At 44.4% G+C, this 18,875-nt stretch overlaps 1 protein-coding gene across 1 annotated transcript in view; it reads left to right on the top strand.

The window, feature by feature from the left end:
• Positions 1-692: 692 nt before the first annotated feature.
• Positions 693-18,875, top strand: part of LOC120745211 (aldehyde dehydrogenase, mitochondrial-like) — a 25,726-nt gene continuing 7,543 nt past the window's right edge. The window contains exons 1-7 of the mRNA XM_040049931.1: positions 693-880; positions 2,931-3,035; positions 9,882-10,022; positions 11,017-11,096; positions 11,248-11,359; positions 13,899-14,027; positions 16,355-16,468. Coding sequence (XP_039905865.1) covers positions 764-880; positions 2,931-3,035; positions 9,882-10,022; positions 11,017-11,096; positions 11,248-11,359; positions 13,899-14,027; positions 16,355-16,468 — 798 coding nt within the window. The 5' untranslated portion in view covers positions 693-763. The remainder of the gene's footprint in view (positions 881-2,930; positions 3,036-9,881; positions 10,023-11,016; positions 11,097-11,247; positions 11,360-13,898; positions 14,028-16,354; positions 16,469-18,875) is intronic.

Below are 18,875 nucleotides of genomic sequence, written 5' to 3' on the forward strand. Positions count from 1 at the left end.
ATCTGGTACAATTATAGCTGTTCTGAACTATGCAATTTATGAAAACTATGCAGCCCATTCACCAACTGAAGAATTTGAAAGTAAATTAAAACAAAATATAATTTTACATTAAATAAAAAAAGTTTTAAACTTAATTAAAATAAAACATGTCTTAAATTAAAATAAGTAAACTGTCATGTTTATTGCTGCCAAAAAAAAAGTTAAACACATTTGGACAGTGAAGGAATGTCAGGATTCTTGCTCAGAAAAAGGATCAACATGCTCTGAAGTCAACATGCTCTGACTCCAGAGCATGTTGACTTCAGAGAAAAAATTGTTTGTAACAAAATATCGATTTCTGCTGTCCCTGTATCGATACATTATTAGCAAACAAAATATCACGATACTACACAGTATCGATTTTTCCCCCACCCCTAATACATATACATATATATATATATATATATATATATATATATATATATATATATATATATACATACATTCATAGGGCTCAATACAAAAAGCAGTTTTCACAGACTTCTACAGGACCGGAAGTCTCTTTGCGGTCTTCTTTTGGTAGAGCGCAGGTTGAAGGCACTTTTGCTTTACCTTCACTTTTCCCACCCTCGTCTGTCTTAATCAGTTTCCACGTGACAAGGCGAAAGTGGGCGGCCCTGATGGTGCTGCTCAGCCCCCCCCCCGCCGCGACCTCCACCCACATCTCCCGTGTTTGCACACACTCGTTTGCAGCTCGCTGTCTCGGTGTTCAGCAGCAGGAATCATGCTTCGCGCTGTGCTTTTTCGGAGCCTTCCAACACTAAGACGACTGCCGGTCTGTCACTACTCTGCAGCCGCCATCCCAGCACCCAGCACCCAGCCGGAGGTCCACTACAACAAGGTAGAGTCGCTCCAGCGGTTGTTACTGTGCTGACGAGATGTTGGATGTTAGCCAACTGCGTAATCAACAAGTGCGCGCAGCGTGACAGGAGCGCTATTAAAGCGCTATAAAGTGTATAAACTGCGCGGTGCTGTGCTTCCAGGGCAGCCTGCATGCAGAGCTATGATAGGAGGGACGAGCTGCTCACAGAGCTAACAGTGAAGCAGCAACAGGTCACGCTCAGCTTTCACTTGGAGCTTATATAACTCTGAGCGCTGCGCCACGCTGAGTCCGTGGGATTTCACAACAAGATCATGAAGATTTAATCTATGCACGACAGAAACAGCCAGTATGGGATGATTCTTGTTTCTCCGGTATTTGTTGTGAAAACTCACTCTTCACTCAGCTGAGCTGTGCTCCCTCAGATCCTGCACGCAGTGCTCTGCAGTAACGGAGACCTTCTGCTGCGTGGTGTGCAGTGACTGAGCTCACGGGCAGGAGGAGCAGAGGAGGAGATGGCCAAGACTGAGAAAGTCAAAAGAACTCCTCTTTAAATGTTGTCCTTGTGCTCATGGAGACTCTCTGAAGATCCACGGGTCAGGCGTGTTTCTTGTATCAGAATGGTCCCTGTTACCTGCAGTTTCATAAAAGCACCCCTCCGACAGCCAAACCCATCTGTTCTCTGATTGGATTGTTACATTTGTGATTGACATGGCATTGACCAATCAGATGAAAGGAAGAAACTGATTTACAAGTACAAAATATTTATGACCACATTTTGAGCCCATATAGCCAGGGACGTGGTGTGTGTTAACACGGTCACTAAATACAAACCTCCCCACGCTGGACAGCAGATATGCGATACCCCCCACACCTACTGTCCAGCTGACCATCCCACAGCTGTGAGAGTGTAAAGAACAAGCGGTAACAGCTGAAACGCGGAGTGTTACTGATATGTGGTCAAAGCAGAGGCTTTTTCCTTTGTTGGAGTTGTTGAATTTTGTTTTTCTAATTAGTAATTATTTAACTTGATTCTCGAGCTTGTTTAACTTCACACAATTAAGGATTTTTTAAGTTAAGACAGTCAAAAATGGCCCTTTTAGTTCCTCATTTGTAATAACTGCCATTGGTCAAAACTTTAGAGAGTTACATGCATGTTTCTTATTAAGAAATACATTTGAAAGCACTTCTTACCTTTACTTTTCATGCTACATTAGAGTAATGGCATTATTTTTTGATGATATGACGTCATTTTCTGTCACGTTTGTTAGTGTTACTGTACCCTGTGAATTTTGTGCTGAAGGTTAATTTGAAGAAAATCGTGAATTGAATTGAAATCTGCCAGAAAAATCGTAATTAGATAATTTCCTGAGATCGTTCAGTCATAAACCCAACTATGGTTATGTTTCCATCGTCACCACTGAGCGCGTCAGAGCTGTGCGTTAAACGAAGCATCAACACAAAGACTTGGCTTCAATGAGTTTCTTGATGAAGTTTCTTGATGAATCGTTGCAGCCTTGGTATAAACATTTACCTGCCAGTGTAGCAGCGGGCTGTAGTATACGTCTGTCTGCATTTAGCTGGTGTTAAAGTTTGGACTTTGTGGCAGTTCAATTCTGCGTTATTTAGTGAGCAACAAATTACAACAACAGTTGCCCAGAGACACTTAATATTAGGAAGCTAGTTGGTAAATTGGTATCACATGCAGTGTCATTGTTTCTATTAGACACCAGTAAATGACAGTTGTGACTTTGTGTAAGCTCTTTAAGAACACAATAAAAAGTCAAGCATGAAAACAAAATTCATTTTTAAAAATCACAGAAGTGGAAGTTCCTCTTTATCCTGCTACATTTAAAGATACAAAAGGAAAATGTCGTCATCGACTTCATATGCAAATGGATATTAAAGTCTGACAGAAGTCTGCAAGACCTTTGTCTTTATTTCATTAAAAAATTCAATTGGCTGTCTTGAAATCAGTGTTTTACAGTCATTACAGGAAACAGTATTGAGTGTTTTACTTTATCAGAGTCGCTGCACTCCTAATGATGTACTGACCTTTTTAATGTTTCAGCTCTTTATCAACAATGAGTGGCATGATGCAGTGAGTGGGAAAACGTTTCCTACGATAAATCCGGCAACTGGTGAAGTCATCTGTCAGGTTGCAGAAGCTGATGAGGTAAGAGTCTGTAAAGGTAAAAACACAAAGATATCCTGCAGTCGGTTTTTAACCATCTAAAGTAGTGATGGTAAATTTGATTCTTTTTACTGAATCGAGTTTTAATGAGTCACTCACCAAAGTGAATCTGATTTTTTGAGTCATTTGATTCACTGAGTCAGTCGACCAGAGTGTGCAAAAAATGTACATTTTCACTGAAACTTAATTTGTTTCTCTTTTCATGTAAATCCCACTGCTAAGATGAGTGATTCTAAAAGAAAACAACTATTTTATAGAAAAAAACATTTCTAAAATTAAGCAATTTCCTATCAAAATTGCTTAATAAACATTTATTTTATTTTATTTTATTTTATTTTATTTTATCCATCCATCTTCATCTGCTTTATCCGAGGCCGGGTCGCGGGGGCAGCAGCCTAATCAAGAGTGTCCATAAGTGCACGTGGCACCAGGACGCTCTAGGCCGCAGGTCGATGATCGATTTTGTAATCGTATCACCAGACCTGCGACCATATGTTCTGGACACTCGGGTAAAGAGAGGGGCTGAACTGTCAACTGGTGGTGAGTTGGATCAGGTGGCGGGGGAGGACGCTGGACAGACCTGGTGCACCTAAACGCGTAGTGAGGGTGTGCTGGGAACGTCTAGCAGATGCCCCAGTCCGCGAGATCTTCAACGCACACCTCCGGCAGAGCTTCAACAGTATTCTGATGGAGACTGGGGACTTTGAGTCCGAATGGACCATGTTCAGCGTCTCCATTGCCGAAGCTGCTGCATTGAGCTGCGGCCGCAAGGTGGTTGGTGCCTGCCGTGGTGGTAATCCCCGAACCAAATGGTGGACACCAGAGGTGAAGGGAGCCACCAGGCTGAAGGAGGAGTCCTATTGGGCTTGGTTAGCCTGTGGGACTCTGGAGGCAGCCGACAGGTATCGACAGGCCCAGTGGAATGCGGCTCGGGCAGTGGCTGAAGCAAAAACTCGGGTGTGGGAGGAGTTCGGAGAGGCCATGGAAAAAGACTTTCGGACTGCCTCGAAGAGATTCTGGCAAACTGTCAGGCGTCTCAGGAGGGGAAAGCGGTGCTCTACCTGCACTGTGTATAGTGTTGGCGGAGCGCTGCTGACGTCGACTGAGAAAATTGTCAGGAGGTGGAAGGAATACTTCGAGGACCTCCTTAATCCCACTGACACGTCTTCCGAGGAGGAAGCAGAGTCTGGGGATGAGGGGAATGACCCGCCAATTTCCGGGGGCGAGGTCACTGAGGCAGTTAAACAACTCCTTGGTGGCAGAGCCCCTGGTGTTGATGAGGTCCGCCCCGAGTTCCTGAAGGCTCTGGACGTTGTAGGGCTGTCCTGGTTGACACGCCTCTACAATGTTGCATGGAGATCAGGGGCAGTACCCCTGGACTGGCAGACCGGGGTGGTGGTCCCCATCTTTAAGAAGGGGGACCGGAGGGTGTGTTCTAACTACAGGGGGATCACACTTCTCAGCCTCCCTGGGAAAGTCTATGCCAGGGTGCTGGAAAGGAGAGTTCGTCCGCTAGTCGAACCTCGGATACAGGAGGAACAATGCGGTTTTCGTCCTGGTCGTGGAACACTGGACCAGCTCTTTATCCTCTCAAGGATACTTGAGGGTGCATGGGAGTTTGCCCAACCAGTCTACGTGTGTTTTGTGGACTTGGAGAAGGCATTCGACCGTGTCCCTCGGGGTGTCCTGTGGGAGGTGTTGCGGGAGTATGGGGTGTCTGGCCCATTGCTACGGGCCATTCGATCCCTATACAACCGTTGTAAGAGCTTGGTTCGCATTGCCGGCAATAAGTCGGACTCGTTCCCGGTGGGTGATGGGCTCCGCCAGGGTTGCCCTTTGTCTCCGGTTCTGTTCATAATTTTTATGGATAGGATTTCTAGGCGCAGCCAAGTGGCGGAGGGCTTTCCCTTCGGTGGCCTCAGAATCTCATCTCTGCTTTTTGCGGATGATGTGGTTCTGTTGGCTTCATCGGGTGAGGCCCTCCAGCTCGCACTGGAACGGTTCGCAGCCGAGTGTGAAGTAGCGGGAATGAGGATCAGCACCTCCAAATCTGAGGCCATGGTTCTCAGCCGGAAAAGGGTGGAGTGCCCACTCCGGGACGGGGATGAGTTCCTGCCCCAAGTGGAGGAGTTCAAGTATCTCGGGGTCTTGTTCGCGAGTGATGGGAGAAGGGAGCCGGAGATCGACAGACGGATTGGGGCTGCAGCTGCAGTAATGCGGACGCTGCACCGGTCCGTCGTGGTGAAGAGGGAGCTGAGTGTAAAAGCGAAGCTCTCAATTTACCGGTCGATCTACGTCCCTACCCTCACCTATGGCCACGAGCTGTGGGTAGTGACCAAAAGAACGAGATCGCGGATACAAGCGGCAGAAATGAGCTTCCTCCGAAGGGTGGCTGGCCTCTCCCTTAGAGATAGGGTGAGAAGTTCGGCCATCCGGGAGGGGCTCAGAGTAGAGCAGCTGCTGCTCCACATCGAAAGGAGCCAGCTGAGGTGGTTCGGGCATCTGACAAGGATGCCTCCTGGGCGCCTCCTGGGTGAGGTGTTCCGGGCATGTCCCACCGGGAGGAGGCCCCGGGGCAGTCCCAGGACACGCTGGAGAGATTATATCTCTCGGCTGGCCTGGGAACGCCTTGGTGTTTCCCCCGGATAAGCTGGAGGAGGTGGCTGGGGAGAGGGAGGTCTGGGCCTCTATTCTATTTTATTTTATTTTATTTTAATATATTTTTATTTTTTATTTTATTAGTATTTTCCTTAAATGTGTTAAATATATATTTTCTCATCTAAATGTCCACTGAGCTGTGAGCCAGGGGGCGGTAATGCGCCTTAACATTGGTTGCCAACCAAGAAGAAGAAGAAGCTGTGAGCCAGGAGGGAGGGGGTGAGTGAGTGAGTGATTGTTCGCTCTATGATTCAGCACAGGAGGGAGGGGGTGAGTAGCTCAAATGTGCTGTTAGCATGTTAACAGAGCGATGCTACTGTGAACCGAGGAGCTATTTTCTTGATGTGAGCTTCTACTCGGGGGTTTTTCTTCCAGTTCAGAGCAGAAATTTTTTTGTTACGATACTGGCTGTTGTGTTTTTCTCCACAATTTTAATTATAAGCTAGATACATTTCTGCTAACAGCAACAGGGATGAGTCAGTGAGTCAGTTGGGCTTGTGAATCATGATTCATGAGTCAGTAAAGTGATTCTCGAGTATTGAACGATTCGTTCATGATTCGCGCATCACTAATCTAAAGTCTACGTTCTTCCACTAACCCATAACCTGTGGGACTGTTACTGTAGCAAAGTGTCTGTGTGTAACCAGATGTGAGTGGACACTAAAAGTACAGACAAGTTTTTGCCCAGCTGTTTTTACACCTTGTAAGTGATGAACCTTACAGTGTCTTTCAGGGATCATCAACCCTGAGCTCAGACTTACAGGCTCAGGCTGCACCATCACCAGTTCTCAGCAATTTAACTGTGACACTGAGCAGCTGCTTAGTGCTGGCTGTGCTGGTGAAAGGCAGGCTCAGATGGACTGACCATAATGAATTTACCATATGCTTACTGTAGGTACATGTGTGTTCATATTTAGTTCGTATTGGAGCTTTGTAAAAACCACAGTGTTATCTGTAACTGGGAGCAGCAGTGATTGCTGATGAACCAGATGAAGAGCAAACGCTCAGATCCATGTAAAAAACATACATTATAATAGTGTGGAGGATTTTTTAGGACTCAAGTATGGCTTCGTGTCAGAAGGCTGTGTGACTTGTAGCTGATGACTTGTCTGTATTTTTAAACTTTCTGTGATTAAAATCAGTACATGCTTACAGATATGCAGAAATCCAGGAAGTATTCACAGCGCTTCACTTGTTCCACTGAGTGAAAAAAGTCTGCTTAATATACTTGCACATCTATTTCAAATGAAAAACAGAAATATAATAGAAGTATTCACAGCCTTTACCTGAGACTCAAGCTTGAGCTCAGGTGCTTTCTGTTTCCACTGGTTATCTGTCAGATGTTTCTACAGTGACTTGATGGGAGTTCACGGGACACTGACGTCCAGCCAATCTGAACAATAGAAAGATCTTAGTCAGTGAGGTGATGGTCACTCTGACAGAGCGCCAGTGTTGGACTGGAGAGAGGTGAATCATCTAGAAAGAGCCATTTCTGCAGCACTCCACATGGAAGCCGCTCCTCAGTAAAAGTCACATAACAGAAACAAAAATCTCTGATGAAACAAAGATTGAACTCTTTGGCCTGAATGCTAACATCTTGTTAAAGACGTCTGCTAGGACATCAGTCAGCTGGTCAGCACAGACTGAGCACACGTCCAGGTATATCCTCTGGTCCAGCAGCTTTGTGTGGGTCGACCCCAGCGAGAGTCCTTCTCACACTGGCTGCAGTCAGGGACAGCACTTGGTTGTCTGGCGAGGGGATGGTTTTCCGTTGTTTTGGGTCTCAAACCTGGCATAGAATGTGTTAAGTACATTTGGGAGAGAGGTGTCGGTAACACGCTTACATGGTGGGGCCTTGTAGTCCGTGGCAGCGTGGATGCCCTGACACATTTGCCTCTTCAACATGCATGGGGACTGGGACGCTACTCAGGGTGGACTTAAAATAAAATTCTACTCTTGTTCTTATGAAATAACACATTCCATCCATGGAAACTTATTTTATCATACAGTGTTCATAGTTTTCAGTCATGTGACCTAGTTGCTACCCTGGTGGATAAAACATTACTCCATTATGACAGCCAGTACTACGTGGATCATCTATCCATGAAGGAAACATTAAGATATGAAGAGAAACTAGGAATTTTGGGGGCTTGTGGCCCATATTTTGTCCCAGCAGCTTTATAAAAATCCCTGAAGGTGGTCACATCTCTATCAGAGCTCCACTGCTCAGATCCAATTGTAAGAAACCCAAGAATACATGTCAGACTCTACAGATGTCAGTGAGCATGTTAAATATTAAAGTTCATGACAGTGAACAAGCGCTTGTCTGGAAGGTTTTCCAGCAGAAACCCTCTTCTCTAATAAAACAAAAAGAACGTGGCAGCATGGATGAGGTTTGCAAAGTTGCATCTGAACAAACAAGCTGCTGAGTCATGGGGAGTGCTTATGACTTTACATTTATGTGTACATTTGACATAAAAACTTATGTCTGATCAACTACTTCCAAATAAGTTGATTATCTGGTTAACAGTGTTACTTCCTCACAGCAAAGAGAGCCTAAAATCAGACGTACTTGACTCCCTGGTGTAATGCTCAAACACACTCCTTAAAGCAACTTTCCTGTAAGGTGGAGAGGAAATGGGATCTCACTCATTTAGATTCTCAGTTAGCCTGGAAAGGAGTCTATTGTTGTAAAAAGAAGCCCTCTGTAAATATAGGACATCTTACTAATAATAATGGATTGCATTGATATAGCGCTTTTCTAGACACTCAAAGTGCTTTACAATGCCACTATTCATTCACACACTGGTGGAGGCAGCTACAGTTGTAGCCACAGCTGCAGCCACAGCTGCCCTGGAGCAGACTGACAGAAGCGAGGCTGCCATATCGCGCCATCGGCCCCTCTGGCCAACACCAGTAGGCGTTAGGTAAAGTGTCTTGCCCAAGGACACAACGACCAGGACAGAGAGAGCAGGGATCGAACCGGCGACCTTCTGGTTACAGATGCGCTTCCCAACCCTGAGCCACGGTCGCCCCACTAGTAACCCCAGGTTTCTCTTCAGCGCTGTATCCAGGCAGAGTAAGAGTCGAGCTGTGGTCAGCTGAGTATTCATTCAATCTTAATTAGTAACAACTTCACAGATTTCTTCACAAATACAATTTTAACAGTTGGAGAAAAAAATATTCATAATCATCTCACAGACATGTCATTACTCACAGCTACTTTCAGTACTATTGATATTTAAATAGCGTCAATAATCACTTCCTCCAAATGTGTCTATTAGATCCCATTTCTTCAAAGAAGCTACTGTTAATTAATGTTGCTTAAATATCTCTATGAATGGGGTTTGTACAACATGCCTTCATTTAATGAAACCGTTACTGATTGCATAAAGCAAAAATGAAGACCAGCACAAGAAAGTGATCACCACGGTGATTCTGCTGTAGAAATGGGCGGCTGCAGCCCAACTGCTCATCTGCCTGTTACTGCTGAGGTCGAGGGTCAGGGTGCTGGGGTCGCCATTCACTCAGCTTTGACTCTGGCTTCTTGGCTAGCTTAGTGTTAGCATGCTGTCTTAGCAGACGCTTGCAAAGAACTGAAGTTGTGTTAGCAGCACGGTGCGGTTGTTTCTGTCCTGGAACCTGTTTATCTCGTCCTCTTGTGTGCAGAAGCACATGTCCACATCCCTGCTCTAAACTGCGTCGCTATTTTTGTCCTCTGCCACGCAATCTGAATCAGCTGATGTGGGTCTTGGCCCTTACTCCCCACACTCCCGTCCACGGCTGCCCCTCCCTGAGCCTGGTTCTGCCGGGTGTTTGCTCAAAGGCGGTCGTTTGATGGTTGTTGTTTCTGTGTGTCTTTACTTTACAACATAAAGTGTCCTGAGACTTTTGTTGCTGTGATTTGGCACTATATAAATCTGTATTAGTCTCAATTTTGTCTTTTCTATTTGATTGTAAATGTTTTTTCTTTCGTTATGGATATTTACAGTATCATATGAATATTGACGGATCGATCAAAAGAGGACTGGTGAATTATACTTTGTCTACTGACCACAATTTGAATGCACACAAATTCCTTCATTTGGCTTTTCAGTGTTTGATGCTGTATTACTTTATAAACACCTCCTAACTAACTGCTCGGCTAATCCTGCACTGCTGTCTTCCCAGGCAGATGTGGAGAAGGCAGTGAAAGCAGCAAGTAATGCCTTCAGGTTGGGATCACCATGGCGACGGACGGATGCCTCTCATCGTGGCGTGCTGCTGAACAGATTGGCTGATGCTATAGAGAGAGATGCTGCCTACCTCGCTGTGAGTGATTCTTAAAGGCTAAAACTCTGACAGCAGCTTTTCTTGTACTTCTCTGTTCATCGTGACCACAGTCATGTGCAAAAGTATCTGATGGAAATATTTGGCTCTTTCTGAGATAGTCATGCATGAGCAAACTTTTGTAAATATATCTTTTGGCATTTTTCAGCTTTATTTGATAGACACAGTGAAGAAATGACAGGAAAGCGTGGGGCAGAGCGAGGAGGGGCCGCAGGCAGCGCGCTGAGCTAAACCGGCGACCGCACGAGCAGACATTTAATCCTCGTCGATACATTACCTCTATTTGCAATCATAAAACTTTCAGTGTTCTTGTGAGAAGAGTTGGTAGAAATAACTTTTAGACGTCTTCCAGATGTTGCGACTGCTTTTTCTGTCACTGAGAATGTAGCGCACTGGCGTCGGTTACATCCACCTATGCTGTGTTAGTGTCGAGCATCGTAACGACAGGATTTAAAGAGCTGTGGTTCAGAGTGAAGTTTGTGAATGCCTGTGACTCAACCCTGTCCAAACCAACTGAAATAAACGATCGGATTACTGGGAAAATATTCTACAAGCCAATGTGACAACAGTTTGTCTACAACCATCTGGCCACGAGAGCAAAGGTTCTTTATTTTTCACTTCAATTATGAAAAAGTACAAAGCACAAGTGTCATCTTTTCTGTGCGCTCTCATTTCTGAAATACTTCCTTAAGAAGCCCGTGTTCCCGTGGGACATCGGACTTTTTCACAGGACTGTTTTATCGTTTACTGCGATCTGTTTGGTTCACATTCATCAGGGTTTGATGATCGACTGTGGAGCTTGGGTAGCATTGCTGTCATCTACAGCCTCTCTCTGCAGCCTGTAAAGATGGCACAAACACAGCATTAGTCATTGTTCCTTTATACGACATTTGCAGTACATGGAGCCTCATGATGTTGCACTTTTGTTATGTCAATGTTTTCTATACCATGTGAAACTGTTGTGTTGTTTCCACAGGAGCTTGAGACCCTTGACAATGGGAAGCCCTATGCTGTTGCCTATGCAGTGGATCTGCCCACAGTAGTGAAAGTTCTCAGGTAACAAACACACAACAAAGTTTTAGAGCCTTTCAAAGCGTATCTGAAATGATGTTACAAAGTCCAATCATTTCCTTGTTATTTCTTGCTGAAGCATTCAGCTGCCTCCTTATCAAACCCCGCAGTGTGTAAATCCACTTCTATTGTGTAGATATTATGCAGGCTGGGCCGACAAATGGGAGGGAAAGACCATCCCCATCGATGGAGATTATTTCTGCTACACTAGACATGAACCCATTGGAGTCTGTGGACAGATCATACCGGTAAGGAAGTAGGCAGGAAGTAGAAAGATGCTTCACATATTCTCTTTACACCTGCAGAGTGAAGGCTGCAGAGTCACCTGTGACCTCTGTGTACATACAGTGTGGCATGAAATGAATGCCTCAGTGGGCATGTGAAACGCTAAGTTAATGACAGCATGATTAAGAGATGAAGGAGCAAGTATCAGCTGTTTGGAAGGGTTACCATGGCAACGTGGCTTACGTTTAAAAAGTTGCATCTAAAAAAATTTCAAGACTTGACTGAAGAAAAGTCCAGTGATATGAGATACTGATGAAATCACAATTTTCTGTATCACTTTAAGTTATTGCTGATAAAACAGGTTCTACACTTGGTCACATTTTTGGCGTGTTGTGCAGAACGACGTACATGAAGAGGGTCAAACCTAAAAGGGACCAGGTCATTGTTTTACTCCGTCCTGATAAGAACAATCTGAGCGCTGACAGAGGGTGTGCGACTTTTTTACATGATTGTATGTTTGTAACAGCTTTTGCTACCGAATTGTAACAAGGTAAATGTCACTTGGTTATCCTGTGATTGAAAGACACAGAGTAGTTTTATCCTCAGCCGAGCTCTGCATATACGCACAGCGATCCATGTATTTATAATCTGCCCTTTCCAGGCTCTAGTAGCTGCTGGGTCAGACTGCTATTTGGCTCTGTTTGCTCGTTCTGACAGTCTGGACCGCAGACCGTCCAGCTCCTCTCTCTCCCAGGTCCCAGCATGCTACTGAAATAGGGGAGGCCTGCCAGCCCCCCCTGGCACTGCCCCCTGAACCCAGTGTACCACCCCTCCCCTGCAGCTGAGCCACAGACCACGATACACCAGATATAGCTATACAGATACAGCATCATTGGATATTAACACTGAAACAACAGTTACTGCTCTGGTTCATGGTCTTAGAGCCGGCTCTATGAAGTGAACGACACGAGCCGGCTCCCAAGGTTTGTTTTTTTTGTTTGTTTTGTTTGTCTTTCTCTCACACTTTTTTCTGCTTCACTCCTCACGTGAGAAGGGGGCTTGCGCTGAGCAGGGGGGGGGTAGTTACAGTCGCAGTAGCACAGGAACAGAGCGGGAGGGAGAGAGAGAGAGCCAGGGACAACAACGTCACATTAGAAAGGTATAGTAATCATCCACAACTATTTTCAGTTGCAGATGATAAAGGATTCAGAAAGTTTATTCATGCACTGAATCCTATGTATGCAAGTCCAAGCAGGAAAACACTCTCCCAAAAAATCATCCCAGGCCCATATGACAGAGAAGGTGCAACTTTTGCACATTTTAATTTATATTTTATTGTGTTGTGGTTTGCAGTGTTTTGTACAGTGGCCCTGAGAGGCCAAACGGACTGCAACTTCAGTGTTTTGTGTTGTTTCGCTTTAAATTTGTTTAAAAGGAAAAAGCTGAAAATTTAAATAGTTAAAAGTTGAAATGTGAATAGTTGGTTTTAGTATTATATGATTTATTTATTACATTTTATGTGGAGTGAATAAATAAAAGTATATTTACGGTGGCCCCTAGAGACGAAGCACGTGCAAACTCCAAAACACATTCTTTGTGTTTAATCTGCATTTACTTCACTATATTGCATAAATGTGAGTTAGAAGCTTAACCTCCTAGGACATGGCGTTTTCAAATGTGGACATCACATTTTGGGTTATTTAGACCAAAATACTAAATTTTACTCTACAACAGCCTGATATCCACTTACGAGGACATTATGCTGCCACTGTTCTATTGAAATTTAAAACTACATCTTCATATGTGGATCTCATTTTTCTCAGAACCAAAAATCAGTTAATAAAAAATCAGGTAATTCTTTGTTTTTGCAGTCATCAGCTCCCAATCAGCCCAAATAGCAAAGAGAAATTAAAAATGCATGCCACGAAAGAGTTTGGGTCTTAGAAGGTTAAATTAAAGGTTGAAAAAAAAAGTCATTGCAACTCGGCTATTGATCAAGTAATTGCGATTAATCGCAATTAATTACAGAAAATTGTGAGAGCACGTACAAACTCCAAAACACAACAGAAGTGCTCCAGGATGCTGGGCCCAGTGTTGAGCTTTTGTTACCTCGTGGCTACACAAGCCAGCAAGTACCAACGACCTGATTTGGTGTGTGGTAGTAACAGGTAAATGAACTTTTTTTAAAATTATTTGAATATATATGAGTGCTTGTGTATAAATACACAAACAATACACACATGCTTTCAATTGTGTAATTTTAGTGATCAGGGTAGCTGTTTTGGAAGTTCAGTTAACTCTAGGAATGTGTTTTGTAGTTTGTACGTGTTTTGTCTCTAGGGGCCACCGTATATATTTTTAAAATATAAAGAGAAAGAACCGGCTCTTTTTAGTGAGTCGAGCCGAAAGAGACGGTTCTCTAAAAAGAGCCGGAAATCCCATCACTAGTAGAAACGATATGGATGATTTCCTTTGTCACAGAAGTGTTAATAGAAGCAGGATGTGGATATTTTATAGGTGAAGTGTCAAATTATCTCTACTTATAATTGTCTCCTCCTGCAGTGGAACTTCCCTCTGCTGATGCAGGCGTGGAAACTTGGCCCTGCCCTAGCAACTGGTAACACTGTGGTGATGAAGGTCGCAGAGCAGACGCCGCTCACTGCGCTTTATGTAGCCAGCCTAATCAAAGAGGTATGTTTCAGTTTGTAATCGCAAAGTATTAGTCATCACAAATGTAGTACAGAGGAACGTCGACATCAGTATTTCAATCTTTTTCTTTGTTATGAACTTAAATTGTGAAAGTCTTGTTACATAATGTAGAGAAATGTGTTGTAAAATCAAAAGAAGTCCCCAAAATATCCATAAATATTTTTGTGCATCTTAACCTGGTCTGGGCCCGGGACACTGCAACATAGACCTCGTCAGCCTCCTCTGGGGGACACCAGGTGCTCCAAAGCCAGCACAGAGATGCAGCGCTGCAAACAGCCCCACTGCAAGCTGTCTGCTGTAGCTCGATGAAACCAAAGGAAGCACATCATAAGCAAAAAGCAGAGATAAGATCCTGACCTCGCTGAACCTGAAGCCCTCTGATCCCTGGCTGCTGCCTTGAAATTCAAATCAAATCAAAATTTATTTCTATAGCACATAATAAACAACAAAGTTGCCCAAAGTGCTTCACAGTCGGTCAGAGCTATAGCATAAGACAGAATAAAAAAGAAACAGTTAAAAGGAGGCAGGAAACAATATGAACAATACGGGTAAAAAAAACCATAACTAGCCACGAAATAACATATTAGTTTGAATCAAAAGCCAGACTGGATGGACTCGGAGGAACGAATATAAGGAGGGAGGTTACTCCAGAGTCTGGACTTCAGACGAGACCTCGGTTGCGTCAGGAGCATTTGATTGGAAGATCAAGTGCCTTATTAGGGATATACAAATGAGTTTGCATAGATAGCTGGGAGCCAAATTGTTTAAAATTTTAAAGGTATGCAAGAGAATTTTTGAAATTGATACCATAATCAACAGGGAGCCAATGTAGGTTGGCTAAAACTGGTGTGATGTGGGGAAATTTCTAGTACCAGTTAAGAGACGCGCAGCTGCGTTTCAAGCTAACTGGAGCCGGTGAACAGAGGAAGGTGGGAGGCCTGAGTAGAGGGAATTACAGTAGCGTGAATAAGCTTTTCGAGGTCCTTCAAAGGGAGGTATGGCTTTGCTTTAGATATCTGACGCAGCTGGTTGAAACAGTTTTTACCACAGAGGAGGTCGATTTCTCGAGTTTGAAAGAGCAGGAAAACACCAAGGTTTCTAACAGTGAGCGAGAGATGGCTAGCAAGAGGCCCTAAGGCATCAGGTAGCTGTTCCAGCGGGGTGTGACTATCAAAAACTGTAACTTCGGTCTTATCCTGGTTCAGTGTGAGAGACGTGATAACCAAGTTTAGTCTCTCTCATTTAGACAGTCAAATAGGGCTTGCAGAGAAGTAGAAACATCCGATGTCAAAGGGAAATGAATTTGTATGTCGTCGGCGTAGCAGTGAAAGGAAATGTTATATTTTTAAAATATTAATCCCAACGGCAGCATGTACAAGGAAAAAAGAACTGGGCCGAGCACAGATCCTTGAGGAACACCACAGTGAATGGGGCAGAGGCCGAGGAGTGCTGCCCCATGGCTACAGAAAACAACCTCTCTGAGAGACAAGATTCAATCCATGAACTCATGAGCAACTGGTGACAAAGAGCAAACTCCCACCCAGCCCGGCGCTGGAGAGGAATCGCCTCTCCAGCGCTGGCACACACTGTAGTCTGGGAGGTGTGATTTCCTCGGGAGCTGGAATACAACCTTTGGTACCACTATAGGGAGGAATGCTCTCCAACAGCCATCCCATAACAGAATTAGGTTTAATGTGATCTACCAGAGGGGCCAGGACACTGGAGAGCTTATTTTAACTTCCTCAGTAGTCAAATGTGCGGCCATTTGTCAGTGAGCCAAAATGGATCAAGCAGCAGGACAAGGATCCCAGCACAGCAGGAAATCTACCACAGAGTGCCTGAAAAGGAAAAGAATTAAGGACCTGCAGTGGTCTACTCAACACCAAGACCCTAACCCAACTGAAGTATTGTGCTGGGACCCTCAAAGAGCTGTGCATAAACAAATGCCCACAAAGCTCAATGAACTAAAGTATTGTTGTAAAGAAGAGCGAGTAAAATTCTCCGGGGTGATGTGAGAGATCATTCACAGAGAAACCATCACTGCGACTTGCTGCTGAACCCGGGGGACGTCCTACACACTGCTGCTGCATTTTGGTTTCAGTTTTGGGAGATCAATAATGACGTGGTTTAACACATTGTGTATTGTTATTCATCTGAGTTGTATTTAAATCGTATAGGACCTGGTAAGGACGACATGATTTAAAAAATGTCCTGATGTGTTAAATTTTATTGAAAGAGAGAGTAATGTATTTTTGATGTGACTGTATACACAAAAAGCCAGGTTTTCCTAAGCTTTGGTTCTGTTCCAGGTGGGTTTTCCTGAAGGTGTTGTGAATATCCTGTCTGGCATGGGACCAACAGCTGGTGCTGCCATTGCAAGGCACATGGATGTCGACAAGGTGGCTTTTACTGGATCCACAGAGGTACGACAGTTATTGCCTTTTGTGCCACGAGTTGTTGGTTGGACAGTAACATGCTGTATGTTTGCTAAAACTCATAAATAATTACTGGCATGGCCGAAAGAACGAGCGGCAGAAATGAGCTTCCTCCAAAGAGTGGCTGGCCTCTCCCTCAGAGATAGGGTGAGGAGTTCAGCCAATCCGGGAGGGGCTCAGAGTCGAGTCGCTGCTCCTCCACATCAAAAGGAGCCAGCTGAGGTGGTTCAGGCATCTGATAAAGATGCCTCCTGGGCGCCTCCTGAGTGAGGTGTTCTGGGCATGTCCCACCAGGAGGAGGCCTCGGGGCAGACCCAGGATTACATCTCTCAGCTGGCCTGGGAACGCCTTGGTGATCCCCTGGATAAGCTGGAGCCGGGGAGAGAGGGGTCTGGGTTTCTCTCCTTAGGCTGCTGCCCCGCGACCCGCAGATGGACGGAGGGAATTATTGGCACGAGGGGCCGGAAAACTAAAAACAAGTCAAAATATTCAAACCCTCTTATTCTGCATGGGCTGTCGGGCTATGTGATTGAAGCCAAACATGATATGGAGCAGAAAGTGACCACGGCCCAACAATGTGCTGTAGGCCGGCTTTTACTTCAGTTTGTTTCTGCAGCAACATAAAAAGGAGAGGTTTAAATGAGTCCACCACAGAATCACAAGGCTGAACCTGTCTATAAACACTGATATACATAATTAGAAGACATAAGGCTTCGAGAGTGCAAGCTTCACTTTTAGTTTGTGAAACAATTATGCCATTGTTCTTACAAACGCTAAAAATGAAAGATTTGCTGGGTCCTGTCAGAGAGGTGCATTTTAGATGGACAGGCCAGGCAGAGAGCATTCAGACTGCATAACAATAGTGAACATGTGTGTGTAAATGCCAGAAATATGTGGAGCTCTGTTCTAAACACGATGAAAATAAGGTCAAAAGCTGCTGTAGGAGAGGAAACCGAAGCTTTGCCATTGTGTGTACGATTGGTAATGCTCGTAATTTAAACTTGTTTTCCAAATGTTTAGCAGTCGTAGCAGCAGTGATCACAGGCAGCATTACCCGATCGGACAGCATCCAGCCTCAGAAGTTTGTCCCCTGAACGGGAGACTCCAAATGCAGCCGCAGATACCTGCAAAAACACTGCAGTAGTCAGTTACAGGTGCAAAAACTCCATTTGATGACAGGTAGGAAGAACCAGCCCATGTAAACTGGTCTTAGTGAGGGACCGTGCAAACCACAGACTACAGCTGTAAAAGGCTGTGGGGGACTGCGAGCGGGCACGTGGTGTGGACACCCACATCTGTGAATGAGAGAACTCGAGAACGAGGCAACATGGGATTGAGATTAGAGCAGCAATTATTGATAAAGAATCTTTTTTAATGAGCAATAATAAAAACACAGGTCTGCTCCTGGGTTTCCATTTCAGACATTACAATGTTTAATGGTTTAAATGAGCATCTGTCACATCTGTCAGCGCCTCGCAGTTTTACTGTGTACATTTTTATTGGTCTGCAAAAAAACTTTTATTTGTATATCTTACAAAAGCCTTGACCTGTGGCCTGGTGCACCCCCAAACAGTAAAGGTTTTACTGGGAAAACCTCTCCCTGAGGTCAGTGTCTCTGTAACAGCTCCAGCTCTTTGCCGTGCATACAGACAGACTTCATCACTGCTGTGGTTGTGTTACCAGTCTTCTTATTAAAAACTGGGCCTGCTTGGGCTTAATGTTGTCATACCTTATATTCACACACTGCTCGTAGATACATTTCTATTGCTCGTCTAGTTTTAGTCAGAAATGTGGTTAAACATCATCATTATATGACCCCCCCCAGGCCTGAATGTAGAATCCAGGCAAAATTTATGTCGTAAAATAACCCGTCGTAGTCGCCTGAAGCCTCTCCCAGCTTTCTTAAGACTGCTGATGAATAAATAAATAAATACATTCATAATATGATTAGTAAATTACATTATGTAGATGTCTTAACGGTAGTTTTACTAATAATTTGTGGATTTGTTTTTAACTCTCCTTCCACACTCTGAAAAATGTCAAACACTACTAATAACTATCCATCACTGATTGAAGAAAATAAGAACAACCCCAGCTTCAGCTCTGTAGCCAGGCTGACAAACAGTCAGAGCTCTGTTGAGCCAACCATCCCTTTAACAGAAATTGTATTGGGAGAGCAGCCTGTTGTGCCTGACAGAGACGTGGCTGAAACATCATTACCGACTCTGTGATGAGTTTTAGTGGCTTCAGAATGAGCAGACAGAGCAGAGTGAGTGGGGCTAAATTTGCTTGTCAGTAGCAAGTGGTGTAACCCTATGCATCATACCATATCCATCACTGACCGGATATGCAACAAGGGCACTGAGCTGTTGGTGACTGGCTGTGTTACCTACCA

Source organism: Simochromis diagramma, unplaced genomic scaffold (genome assembly GCF_900408965.1).
Source record: "Simochromis diagramma unplaced genomic scaffold, fSimDia1.1 OVJJ01000021.1, whole genome shotgun sequence".
Lineage (NCBI taxonomy): Eukaryota > Metazoa > Chordata > Actinopteri > Cichliformes > Cichlidae > Simochromis > Simochromis diagramma.